The 14,059-nt window shown below is 31.5% G+C and overlaps 1 protein-coding gene across 5 annotated transcripts in view; it reads right to left on the bottom strand.

The window, feature by feature from the left end:
• LOC106873450 (dystrophin) overlaps positions 1 to 14,059 on the bottom strand; it is a 562,674-nt gene that overhangs the window by 95,094 nt on the left and 453,521 nt on the right. For all 5 annotated transcript variants that reach the window (XM_014920808.2, XM_052976364.1, XM_052976366.1 and 2 more), the window contains one exon: positions 4,742 to 4,911. In XM_014920808.2, coding sequence (XP_014776294.2) covers positions 4,742 to 4,911 — 170 coding nt within the window. The remainder of the gene's footprint in view (positions 1 to 4,741; positions 4,912 to 14,059) is intronic.

The raw sequence follows: 14,059 nt of genomic DNA, 5'->3' as shown, positions 1-14,059 counted from the left end.
AACCACTAAGTGATGGGGACATAAACACACCAGCATCGGTTGTCAAGCAATGCTAGGGGGACAAACACAGACACACACACACATATATATACGATGGGCTTCTTTCAGTTTCCGTCTACCAAATCCACTCACAAGGCTTTGGTCGGCCTGAGACTATAGTAGAAGTCACTTGCCCAAGATGCCACACAGTGGGACTGAACCCGGAACCATGTGGTTGGTAAGCAAGCTACTTATCACACAGCCACTCCTGCGCTTATGATAATTTTGACAATGTATATCTTAGTAAATACTCTTTAAGTTATTCATCTCAAGCACTAATTTGACCCCCCCCCCCAGAAAAAAAAAACTGTGTCCATTTCATGATATTGCTTTCACTTGGTTGTCATTTAATTTCTATTTTTAAAAAAATTCTATAAATTTAGCTAAATATTTTCTATCTATTCTATTAGTAGTTTAACTCGTTTCTTACCATATTCCGTTAAAATACACTATTATTGTTTCAATTAATTTTGAAAGTAATAAAGAATTTAGTAAAATAAATCATTATTAATTTAGTGTTTGGATCATAAATTAATATGAAATTTCGATGGAAGATCTTAAGGTTACTATAAAACAAGTACAGTTTCAGGCAGGCTGATATCAAAAAGGGTAAAGAGGAGTATTAGCAGTAAATTCATCTTGTAAATAATTAATGTTAAACAACCTAAAAGCTGGTGTTTAAAAGTGTATTAGGTATGTTTAACTTATAAAAGTAATTAAAAACTTCTGTGCCTATTCTTTAGACTTATCAGAGAACTTTTCACTAAATCCTTCAACTGATTTTCAATTTACAAGATTCATGCGCATATTATTGTTGCTGTCCTTGTTGTTGTTTTAATGCCTAATTTTCTATGCTTGCATGGCTCAAACAAGATTTTTTATGGGTGAATGATGTTCTTGGTGCCATCTTGTACCTGTTTCCAAGCAAAGTAATATTTTCCCAAGACATATTTTCATGAAAGATTGCAAACAAACAACACTGTTTGTATGACAGTGACACTTGTTTACAATTAGCATGTGACATCAAGACAAAGAGACAGAAGTACATATGTGCAAGCAAACACACACATACAAATAACTTCTTTTCAGTTTCCCCCATTGAAATTCATTTACAAGGATTTTGTAAGTATAGTAGATGTTCAAAGTGCTGTGAAGGGAAACTAAATCCAAAAGTACATGACTGTGAAGCAAACTTCTTAAGCATACAGCCATGCCTGCATCTACATATCATTAATTATTGAATTACCACCACATTTTTGCTACAAATATATATACTCAAGAAATTTACTACATCAAAAGCAATGTCTGGTGTATTTTAGATCTTTTTATCCAGATCTAGTATACAATTTAGGTAACATCATTAAAGAACAAAAACAAACTAACATTTGCTTGCAGTCATCTGGTTATCATTCATGATTATACTTGTAATGTACAAACTATGCAAAAGTTTTCTTGGAGAGAGAGAGAGGGAGAGAGAGAGAGAGAGAGAGAGAGAGAGAGATGTTAAATTGTAAGCCAAAGTGAAACTAAAAAGAGAAAATTCTCCAAGGTAAATTTGAATTTTGTGTTTGAAAGCTGAGGCAAATTTGGATAGTGTTTGAAAACCTGAAATATTAAGGTAAAGGGGTCAACAGGTATTGTTACTTTTCCTCTTTCTTTTTTCAAGGAAATAACTGCTACATGTTGAGTTCTCAGTTAAAATTCTCACAAAAGAAAAAAAGAAAAAAATCTAAATCAATATAAACTGAAGAATTCTGTTATTATTTTCCAAAGATAAAACAGCTGCCATACATTTTGTTATTACAAAAGAAAGCTGTGATCTTATGTTAGCATTAGCCTTAAGAATAAAACAACCATAGAAATGAAAATTGTACACTTTGGGAGAATATGGTAGTAATTTTGGGTTTTTTCAAAATTCATTTCTAAAAAATGTAGAGCCAGACAATTAGGAAGTTTTTAATAGCAAGAAAAAAAAAAGAAAAAAAAAGAAAGAAAAACAAAACAAAACACTTGGTTTAATATGTTTTTGTGAAACCTTTATGAATAAAACTGTGTGATAAGAGACAGGTCAATAATCAATATTAATATTTTCACACATCAATTGACCAGATAAGGTTATTTTGATGTTAATTTCTCAAGCTTTTCTGAAAAACATCAATATCTATTTTTCTTTTATTAACTATTTTGTTTTAGTGACAATATTCTGAGTTCAAACGACTTTACCCAGCTTCTGAGTAATACATTACACCTCATTATGTCAATCTGAAATATTTCTGTTGCTACCACTCATAATTAAAAAAAAATCTTTTTTCCAATTTAGTCAATAAGGGAAGGGCTGTCAGTGATCATGAACTTTGTGGGAATTCCTGGATAAGAATTCTGGGTTGGCTAATTAATGGTAGGAAAGCTATCCAGTTGCAGAAGTACATCTTCAAATGAACATGTCAATATCCAACTGAGAAAGCTATACTGGCATAGGGTAGATGAATATAAAATGAATATAAATTTTCTCTCAAGGAGAGTATATGAAAATTAAAAAAAAAAAAGACTTGTGCTTCTCAAAAGACCTACATAGTAGACTTCATTCACTACTTTTATCAAATAAGCAAACAAGAAGTAATAAAAATCAAAGCCTTGGAGAGAGCAGTTTGTAGAAAATAAGCAGCATGACTGTTATTCCTAGCAGGTAGAGTAACCACTCAGAGACTCCCTGTTAACTTGATTTTCATAAATATTTTCCAAGGAAATTGTTTATACAGTGTAGATGTAGCTTTTAAGCTAAAAACAAATCATCATTATCATTTAATGTCTGTTGTCAATGCTGGCATGGGCTGGTCAGTTTGACTGGGCTGGCATGCTGGAAGGCTGCACTAGGCTCCAGTCTGATTTGACATGGTTTTCTACAGCTGGATGCCCTTCCTAACGCCAAACACTCCGAGAGTGTCACAGATTCTTTTACGTGCCACTGGCATGGGTGCCATTTGTTTGACACTGGTAACTGCCACGGCTCTGACTTTGCTTGGCCTGATGGGTCTTCTTCTCAAGCACAACATAATGCCAAAGGTCTTGGTTGTTGCCTCCATGAGGCCCAACACTCGAAAGGAGCTTGGTCACTTTGCCTTCATGAGGCCCAATGCTCAAAAGGAATACAGCCACCTCGCCTCCGTGAAGCCTGCTTGAAAGGAACTCAGCTACCTCACCTTCGTGAGGCCCAACACTCAAAAGAAACTCAGCCACTATGCCTCCATGAGGCCCAATACTTGAAAGGTATTCAGCCACTTCTTCTTATGCCTAACTTTTCTCTCAAGATGCTTACACTCTGTCGAACATGCACACTGACATTGCACATCCAGTGAAGCATACTGGCTTCATTTCTCTCAAGCCTATGCATGTCCTCAGCTGTTATAGCCCATGTTTCACTGCCATGCAGCATAGCTGTTCGCACAGAGGCATCAAACAATCTGCCTTTCACTCTGAGAGGAAGGCCCTTTGTTGCCAGCAGGGGTAGGAGCTCTCTGAACTTTGCCCAACCTAATCTTATTCTCACAGCTACGCTCTAGGAACAACCACCTCTACTACTAACCTGGTCACCTAGATACCGGAAGCTATCTACTACTTCTAGCTTACCCCACTGGGAGTTGATGGAGTCTATTTTCTGCACATAAATAAATCTTATCTCAACCCAACTAACACAATGGGGTTTATTTTGAATTTAGAACTAGTATCATCACTATCTTTGTTTTCATGTCCTTATATCAGAATAATTCCTGTAATTATTTTTCTTCAATTATATTGCATCATCTATAGTTGTGATACATATTTAATGGCCCTAGAAAATAGATATGTAGGTGCCCCTGCAACCATCAATTAAACTTAATGCATTACAGTTTTAAGTTCAACCCTTACTTATAGTCAATAAAATAAGTACCAAATAAAATTTTGTAGCTATATGCTGATGTATAAATCATTACTATATTTTTTATTTTATAAATTCAATATAGCATTAAGTACTTAGAATTATTGATTCAACATTATGAAAAATCTCAGGGCTATACCTGTACATCAGTTTTGTAAGAAATATATCAAAAGTGAAACAAAGAATGCATTAAGTCTGTCTGGAAATTCTAAATGAGATCAATTAAAGAATACTGTAAGTATGTACAAAGTAAGGTTTTTGTCTTAGAAAGCTGGATGATAGAAAATATCCAATATTGATTTTATGTGAAATGTATACCAGCAATGCTACTTTATTTTTCGGTAGCACTCACTTCTCAGTCCTTGAACAATCAAAGCCATTTTTCTTAAGCTACCTGTCTTTTATTTCTGATTTTGTTCCTGTAACCCTTGTTACTAACAGTCTTCACTTGTTAAAATGCTTATCAAATCTCTGTATAAAATAACTGTTTCAATAGCTACTCTGAATAAAAGGAATTTTTTTTTGTATATGAAGTGATTGATATATATATATATATATATATATATATATATTATTTCTTAAAAGATTTATATCAAAGATAAAGAAATGTCAGAATCTCTTTCTGTCAGATTTATTATAAAAAGTGCAAGGAAAGAAAAAAAATTGGCAATGATAGGATAGATGCAAATGTAATTATAAACACTATATAAATATGGTTCAGCTATTTTACTTGACTCATCTGGTTTAAACTAATATCTTTTTTGAAAGAGTTATACATTGTCATACCTGATTTCCATTGAGGTGGTCATCAATGTGAGCCATCGCTGGTTCATCTCCTCCAGACGATGATGAAGCTGTGTAGTATCTTGTGCCACCATGGTTCTTGCAAGTTGATTACCAGCACTTGTTAATGATTCATAAGCATTTTGGTGAGAATCTACTTCTGCCTGAATTTCCTATGAAAAAAAAAAAAAAAATATATATATATATATATAAATAAATAAATAAAATTTTAACAAACTCATACGAAAGAGAAGAAAATATATTAGTTTTAGCAGGATCAATGGAAAATAATATATGTGACAGTGATGAAATATTACATACAAATATAAGGAATGAATTCCTGAACCTAAGGAATATTAAAAAGGAAAATATATTGACTGAAGAGAAATATTATTCATTTACACATTATCAGATTTCGAGAAAGGAGTATATGAAATTTGCTAGTGTTGGTGATATTAGATTTATAGATATTCAGATCTTTCATAGTTACAGCAAATTGTATTCTAATACAATGTGCTTAAAAAAAGTAAAACAAAAAAGAAAACAAAAACCCAAAAAACTTCACTCCTAACTCAAGCAGTTCAAATTTTTATTGCTTATTGATATCTTCCCAAAAGCATAAAAACTTGTACGGTCCATCACATCCCCAAGAAAGGAAACTTGTGATCCCACTAAGTACTATGCTGTTCTCTATAATTTTGATAGTTCCAAGATGGTAGATGCAAGTATCACTGTGCATTTAGGTGATTATGTATCAAAGTTTCTCGTTAGGAATCTACCTTCCAATGTAACAAATGGTATGTTTGGGAGAGGGGGGGGTCTAAAAAACACTTAGATGAATTAACTCTGAGTCCACATGAAACACAATATTTAATTTAGCGCTAACATATTTAATGCAGTGAGAATAAAAAAAATTTTTTTTAAACACACAACAACCCATTTTAAAAAACTTAGTTGAGAAGCAATGTAATTAGCTCAATGACTATCGAAAAAATTTTTGGTAAGCATGAGAGACAATACAGGGTATATTTTGGCCTTACTAGACCTTTTCAGTGAAACAGAATGTCTAAGATTGAGATATACATGTAATCACCTTCCATATTTGGTGAAAAGATTAAAATATTAGTAATCATTGAGGTAATAAAGTCCTTCTCATTATATAAATATTTCCCACTGGATTCTTGATGCTCATAGCATTAATATGTCAACACAAATCTAAATAGATAGACAGTAGCCTATGAAAACAATAATATTAGCAAAGGATTTGATAAAATACAACGTAAAAATCTTAAGGACAAACTTCCTGTGCATTAAGGTTAGAAATAATTGCCTAAATTCCTATTATTTTCTACTGCCCATTCCAATTAGTCTTGTGTGAATGGTAATATTGCAATCCCTCCCCATGTCAGCTTCAACAATATCTAAAGAATTCATCATGATAATTCTATTTCTTTTATCAAAAACTCTGTCAATTCCATATATTACAAGACTTTCTACTACATACCCTAAATTCAATGATCTGGCTATGGTTAACACCAACTACTTCTATCATATGTGTATGTGTTTGTGTATATCTATATCCACTCTTTCCATTATGACTTTCATAAGATCCAACTGTCTAGTTACATTTAACAATGCAAAATGCTAATATTAAGAACTGTACTATGCTTCCAATTATCACACACACACACACACACACACACACACACACACACAAAGCTACACTGAGTTCTCATATTCCTAGTACTTCTAAAATTATTTCAAGATGACCTGGTTTCTGATTTAATGAACTGAGAAGCTGTTCATTATATACAATGTCAAAAATACACACACACACAAGTGCTGAATGGTTCTGGGTTTGATCCTGCCACATAGCAATTTAGGCTATTGTGTTCTACTATAACATCAGATTGGCTATTACTTCGTGAATGAAATTTGACAGACCAGAAACTGTGCAGAATTCCAACATATTATCTTACATTCACTTTTCCTGCTGGTATGAGTAAGACAGGTTGACAAGATCTGAGTCAGTTCTTATTTCAAGTTACTGCTCTCTTGGACAAATTAGATGATCATGTTTTACTTGTACATTTTATTTTGGTTTGACTTCTACATTTGGATGCCCTTCCTAAACACTGTGGATTTTATTTTGGTAGCAGTACAAGAGATCAAGAGACTGTCATGCCTTTGAAAGACAAGACTAAGAGTTCTCTTCAATACACATTGTTTTAGATTGTTAATGCTGGTCCTCTTGATGAGAGATTGTCTTAGGTCATTCATCAAGAGAATGCATTGGGTGCATTTTATCTTGGGAACAGCACTAATAAGGTTAGATTGTTCCCTGAAAGATAAAAGGCATCCTTACTGCTCTTCATTGTCTCCATTCAAATAGAGTAAAAGAGAAGGCGACTACAGAATATCAACTAGTAGAAAAAAGCAAAAAAGTGAGGGTGAGAGAGAGAGAGAGAGAGAGAGAGAGAGAGAGAGAGAGAGAGAGAGAGAGAGAGAGAGAGAGAGAGAGAGAAAGAATGTGTATTTATGTTGTGACCTATCATTCCCCATAACTTAGCAGTTAAAAATTGTTAAAATAAATACCAGACTTAAAATATGATCAACTAAAACACCTGGAGGCAGTGCTACAGCATAGCTGCAGGTCAATGAATGAAATCAGTAAAAGAACATTTATAACAGGTGGGGAACACTTCTAATTACTGGATTCTAAAGTGTTCATAGAGGAGGAAAAGAAAAATGCCTGGTCAGCAAACACAAACATTCAAATATTTTATCCTGCTACAGAGGTTAAATGGATTTTATTAAAGACAAATTATCAGTTAGAGCTCATCTTCAATTGAAGATACCTATAGTGATTGCTTCTCACTATCCATATTGTTATTGTCTCCAAAAATTGCACATCATAAATTCAGCTAGATGTTTTCAAAAGTCCTTGTTTGAAAAGTTAACATCATAGCTTAGCAATACACAACTTGTTTTAATATATATATTTCTATTTCCATTCTGATTTATATCAATGCAGAGCCTCACTAAACAACTAATTTTAGTAATTATCTTTAAGATATTTAATCCAACATTAATTATCAAAAAGGCTTTATAATGTTATTTCAAATCAGTTTAACTCATTGTCACTGATTTCAAAATACCAATGTATTTAGCAAGCATGAATGCTTGATTTTGATATTACTAGAATTTACCATAGACAATTTTGAACCTCACATAAAATAGCAGTTAGTGAAAACGGTATACAACAAGCCATATTTAATTAAAATTTCCAAGTGCTACAGCAATGTAAAAGTGATTCAAACTTGAATAAAAGATGGATAGTTGAGTAGATATTTAAAACTGTAATTTGTGACAACCAAAACTAGAGTAGATCAATAAAAACTGAGAATGTACAATGTATAGAGTTTAGTATATAGGACTAAATAAAAGGTTGATTTCCTTTATGTTGCCATCTGAAACCAATAACGAAGTGCTAACAATGAGTATAGAGGTGAAGAAAGCTCAATCAAAGGATTAATCGAATATAAAATTGAATCATGTAATATTTACAATTTAATCTTGAAAGGAAAAGAAAGAAAAGTCCTCAGAACATCATGATTGTTCTTTTATTGATTGCCAAGCAGAAATTGGCAACATCCTGTATATAAAATTAAAAACATTTAACTAAATTTAAAAAAGGAGAGGCAAAAATGATCTTAATAATGGTAGAATAGTTTGTCATTCTTACCACGATCAAACTTTAAACATACTTCCTATTTTTTAAACTTTGGGATTTACTTTTCGTTCATAAGAAATGCAAAAAATATCATGAATAGACTGAAAGCAGTATTCAAAATAAACATGAATTGCATTTATAGCTTATGAGCGAGGAATAACCATGTTTGAATAAAAAGTATACTTGCTATAGAAATCACTTTTATAAAGAACAGGTATTTTGATTATGCACCTCACAACATGATTCTAACCAGTACAGCATGAATTCTTTCAGAAGTTATTTGTTACTATCATGAGATAGCAGGGAAATTTAGATGAAAACAGCATTGATAACCATCTGAATTATAAAAAATGAAATATTCTTACATTCACTGTGCCATTGTGTTTTCTGTCATGTTCATTTATATTATTATTTTTGTCATATTTATGAAATAAAGGTGTTTATGCATAAATGTCAAGCTATTTTGATGCTAAATGATTTGTACACATGTATACATCTCAACCCTGTACAATATAACATATCAAATGCATCCATGAAGAAAGATAAATGTTTTGGGAGATTAGTTAATTTCCACAAATAAGAATGGATGACAGCATTTAAAATAATCATAGAATACAAACATTATTTTCCCAAAAGAACTCTCCAATTATACTCGTAAACTGTTGGTACCACCATGAGTTAGAAATGATCAGTGATGTAACAGTAATAAATAACTGAATGAATGAATGACCACAATTTTTTTTTTATCAAGGACACAAATGTTTAGAACTAGAAACAAAGAGGCTTACTTTGTTTCTTTAGGTTGAATTCCAAAGAACAAAATAACATCATAGATGCAGTTGTCTGATTTTTGTTTTTGAAAAGGTAGTGCAAGATATCAATAATTAAAGATGAATTCAATTAACAACAGTAAACTTTTGTCTACTATTGTTTGTCTTTGTTTTTAAGAATTCTAAGATAATGTACAGAATTAAGTAAAATTACACTTTATTATTAATAAATGACTGTTTCAAACTTTGGCACAAACCGTGTATTTTGAAAGAGAAGAATGATCAAGTTAATCATTCTCAGTTTTGACAACTATGTATTTAATTGATGTGAGAAGAATAAAAGGCAAAGTCAGTCAGCCCAATGATTTAAACTCAGCATATAAACTATAATAACAAAATACTGAAAAATATTTTGTCTTGTGTTCTAACTGTTTTACCATGTCAACTTACTAAAAATCTTCAACATGACTGCTGTCTCCATAGCATAGTATGCTATATCTCAAATATGACAATGTGTTTACTTTACAGTGATATATGTTTGAAGTCTGTCCAAAGATAAATCAAACATTTAAACCTACATGCCAACCAGACTGTGCAGCATGTTCAGAATTGCAGTGTTGTATATAGGTGACCTTGACTTTCAGCCAGTCTTGCCTACATTTGCTACAGTGAATACAATCATCTCCAAAGACGTCCAGATTTGGGATTGTCTTCAGTTGCAAGTTGAACAATGTAAGATTTGGAACAGTAGTGTGGTTATGAGAAATTGTTTTAAGATTTTTATGAAAACTTTTCTAATGTTGCAACAAACCTTTATGTTGGACTGTTTGAGCTGCATGCAATGTCACAAGGAGTACAAGCATTTCAAATTGGGAAGAACATGTACCAAAAACAATCGGATCATGAAAGTGCATAATGTGATGCATGTAACTTGTCACTAAATGGTTTGTAAAATTTTCCAAAGAAAGAAACATCTGTAAAAGTTCATGCCATGTGATTTTCAAAATTGGTGATATGTCAACTGACAAATGAATGAACAAAAAAAAAAAAAAAAAAAAAAAAAAAAGAATTACAGCCAGTCAGAAACTGTTTAACAACTTGAATGCAATGATACAGTGATGGAATGATGGAATGTAAGAATAGGGCTACAGTGTCAAAGCAAATAGGCAGCTGTCACAGTGGGTTGGATCAATGTTGCCATAACGAAAAAGATAAGTACAACAGAGTTGTTCAAATGTGAAGGTGATGTTGGTCACTGTTTTTTTTTTTTTTTATTTCTATTGGATGGTTGTCAAGCATTATGGTTTCGTTCTACATGATCTCATAGACAATAAGGTGTTTTTGTCGGATGTTCTGAAGCATCTATGAGAGGCAATGTAAAGGAAGAGAAGAGGAGCTTGGATAGCAAAACCTAGATGCTGCACCATGACAATGTACCTGCTCGTGCTTCACTCCTTGCCTATAACTTTTTAGTAAAGTACAAAACCACTCTCATTCCCCAGCTGCCTTACAATCTGGTTTGGTTTCTGCAGACTATCTTTCCCCAAGTTGAAATTCACTCTGAAAGGTCACTGATTTTAAATGATAAAGATCAACGAAAATTTGTAACAAGAACTGATTACTACCTCTGCCTCTGTAAAGGCATTCCAGACCTGGAAAAACCTTGGGAGCTGAGGAAACTATTTTGAAGGAGATACAAATTGTAGGATGTTTAACTGAAGAAAAATAACGAAGAAGAAAATATTTAAAAAGTATCTTTTCACAATAAAAAATTACACTAAAGTTTTTTTAATTTCTGTTACTTGATTGTGATATTAAGTACTTGATAAAAATGCTTTAGGTTTGACATTTACAATTGATAAGATCAGTGTGACAAGAAAATAAAAATTTCATGCCATTTTCAAGAGTATCATTGACTTAGACAAAACATTTTCAGGTGAGTTCTTAAAAGAAGTTTATATCTGCATAATGATATCTAGTAACAATATTTGATAACAATAAAAAAGCTATACATGTTGTTTCACATAAAATATACTTTATTTTATTGTTCATTCTACTCAATATTTAACTATGGTGACAGCATACTGACAACCAATTCATTACTGAATTTTTAGAGCAACAACTTGGAGATAAATTTACTTCAGCAATATAAGCTATTTTTTTTAAAGCACCAAAAGATAAAATAAGCTGAAACAAATCTATTAATTGATCAAAATTATTAAATAACTAAATTACAAATCTGTAGTCATTATTGTGATGGACAACAGACACACTTTGGATTTTAAGGATAAACTATTATATTGGACTGTAATTTTGCAAAATGGTTAAAGAGACCAAGAGTGAAAAATACTAACATCCATTTAACCAGCAAATGGCTCACATACCTTGTATTTTCACAACACTGAATTTTTAGTTTATAAAGTTTTGTAGATAAAGCAAAACATCAATTAATACATACAGAATATCATGCATCAGACACACTAATTGCTTTGCAGCCAGAATATCTGTTAATTTATATGGCAGCAATCTAGGAACGGATATTAAACCAAAAGTTTAATGGGTGGGTGGGGGAATCACACAGAACCTTATCAACAATAGTAAAACAATCATCAATAAAGCTATATTTTCTGTTAATAAAGATTCACAATAAACCAGAAGAGAAACAAGGGGAAAAAATGATAAGCAGATTATAACCTTAGATGTAAATTCAGTAATAATGATTTATTACAGAATTCACAGTGAGATATAAAGCAATGCAAGTAAATACCATAAGGCATTATGTCTAACACTATTGATTCTCTTGATCTACCATTCCAAGTTAAGTAATAATGATTTCTAACTTAGCTACAAAACAACAAATTTTGAGGAGGGAACAGGCAATTAAATCAACCTTAGAACTTGACTGATGCTTTATTTCATCAATGTTAGAAGAATGAAAGGCAAAATTTGAAATCAGAATGTAGAGGGGTATAACTATAAGTATACTATAAGGCAATTTGTGTTGAGTTAAAAAAAAAGGACATAGAATTCAGTTGTTTCTTGGCTTTCACTTAGTAAATAAAAAGAATATGCTTATAATTGTTGATCTCCATATGAAATGGAGAAAAGAAAACAATTATGTATTTAATTCAGAAACAAATAAAGATTCAAGGATAAATTATTGGAAAATTATTTAATCAATAAAAAGAAACATCAAACAAACGAATCCCCACTGAAATACAAATGAGAAGCTATTTAATAAAGTCTTTGCTTGTATATAGTAGATCATAAACATATTTGTGATAATTATTTTATTATAAATGTTTCCCATTATGGACAACTAAATCAACATGTTTGAGACAATGGATATCGGTTTACAAAATAAAAATAGTAAGAAGTTCAGCTCAAGTTAGAAGTCATACTGAATTTTATAAGTAGAAGGAAATAAAATAACATTTAGTTTGCTTTCTTATAGATAAAATGATACTTGCTTAATCCTGAAAACATGTTGATAACTATCAATCATACATTTTTTCTTACTTATACACCATCTAAGGGTATTGGTTTACCAAAATGCCCCCATAAAGTTCTATTTACTGTGTTAAGCATGGTCTGGTGGCATCAACTGATTTAATTTACTGGAAATAGCTAGTACAAGGTCAATTTTTGAAATAAATAGAGGATGTAGACAACTGATTCAATCTCAGTATACTTGTACTTATTTTACTGATCCTAGGTGTATGAAAACTAAGAACAAATGAGTGTAGGATGTCTATAAAGTTAATAGATTTGCTTCACAACTATGTGATTCTGTCTTTGATTCCACAGTGAGGCAACTTGGACAAGTGTCTTTTATTCTTATATCATTGCAAGTTGACAAATACTTGTGTGTGAAGTCTGGTAGATGGAAATTTGTTGTTTGTGTGTATTTTGCTGATATAAATGAAAAATTGCTGCTCTTCAAAAGAAGTGTTTATACAAATTTACAGATGTTTCCTTGACATCCTTGCAATCATAAATGCAATGAACCAGTAATTGGCCCATTGAAAACCTGTAACCATCAATGCTATTGTTCACAAACTGTGGTATAAAATAAATAAATGGAAAATACTTTAATGCATCTAATGCTTAATTAACTTCCCAAATTTCTATCATCCTAACATTAATATTAAATTAAACAGATAAAAAAACAAACAAAACATTGAAATCAAATAGAATGAAGTAGGTTAATCTTTTGTAGAAATGAAATGGAGTTGAGCCAACTAGAGGTAATGATCAACGTTTTTGATGATTTCTAAACAAAAAACATTATTGCTAAATGTTTTAGATATTTCAAATGCTTTGAAGTTTTATGAATTGCTATTAGGTTAAGAAAAATGTGACATTTATAAAACAACAGGAATGTCAATTTTATTTTAATTTGTATGAATATTAATTAAAGTAAATAAAATATTTATATGAATCTTTTAATTGATATGAAGCAACAAGATCAAACCCATATCAGTATTGAATCTGCAATCTCAGTTGAAGATCATAGTCTTATTATCTAAAATAAACTTTATTAATTGATTTTGTTTAGTAGTACTGTCTTGATCTTGCTCTAATGGGAAGTATAATTAGCATCTGTAGGCATTTTCTACTAATGTAATAAAAATCCTATGTAAAACCTATCAAAATGAATAACAAGTTGACTGGAGTACCTAGAGAAGGTGAGTGCCAAAATATACAGATAAAATATCAAATAAGTTTTAATAAATTTTCTTTGAAAAATAATATTCATTCACAAAACTCCCATTATATATCTAAGACTTCAAGTACATTTTTCTTCAATGGCTTTAT

This window comes from Octopus bimaculoides, chromosome 2 (assembly GCF_001194135.2).
Source record: "Octopus bimaculoides isolate UCB-OBI-ISO-001 chromosome 2, ASM119413v2, whole genome shotgun sequence".
NCBI classification, from domain to species: domain Eukaryota; kingdom Metazoa; phylum Mollusca; class Cephalopoda; order Octopoda; family Octopodidae; genus Octopus; species Octopus bimaculoides.
This window is presented reverse-complemented; position numbering and strand designations above follow the sequence as displayed.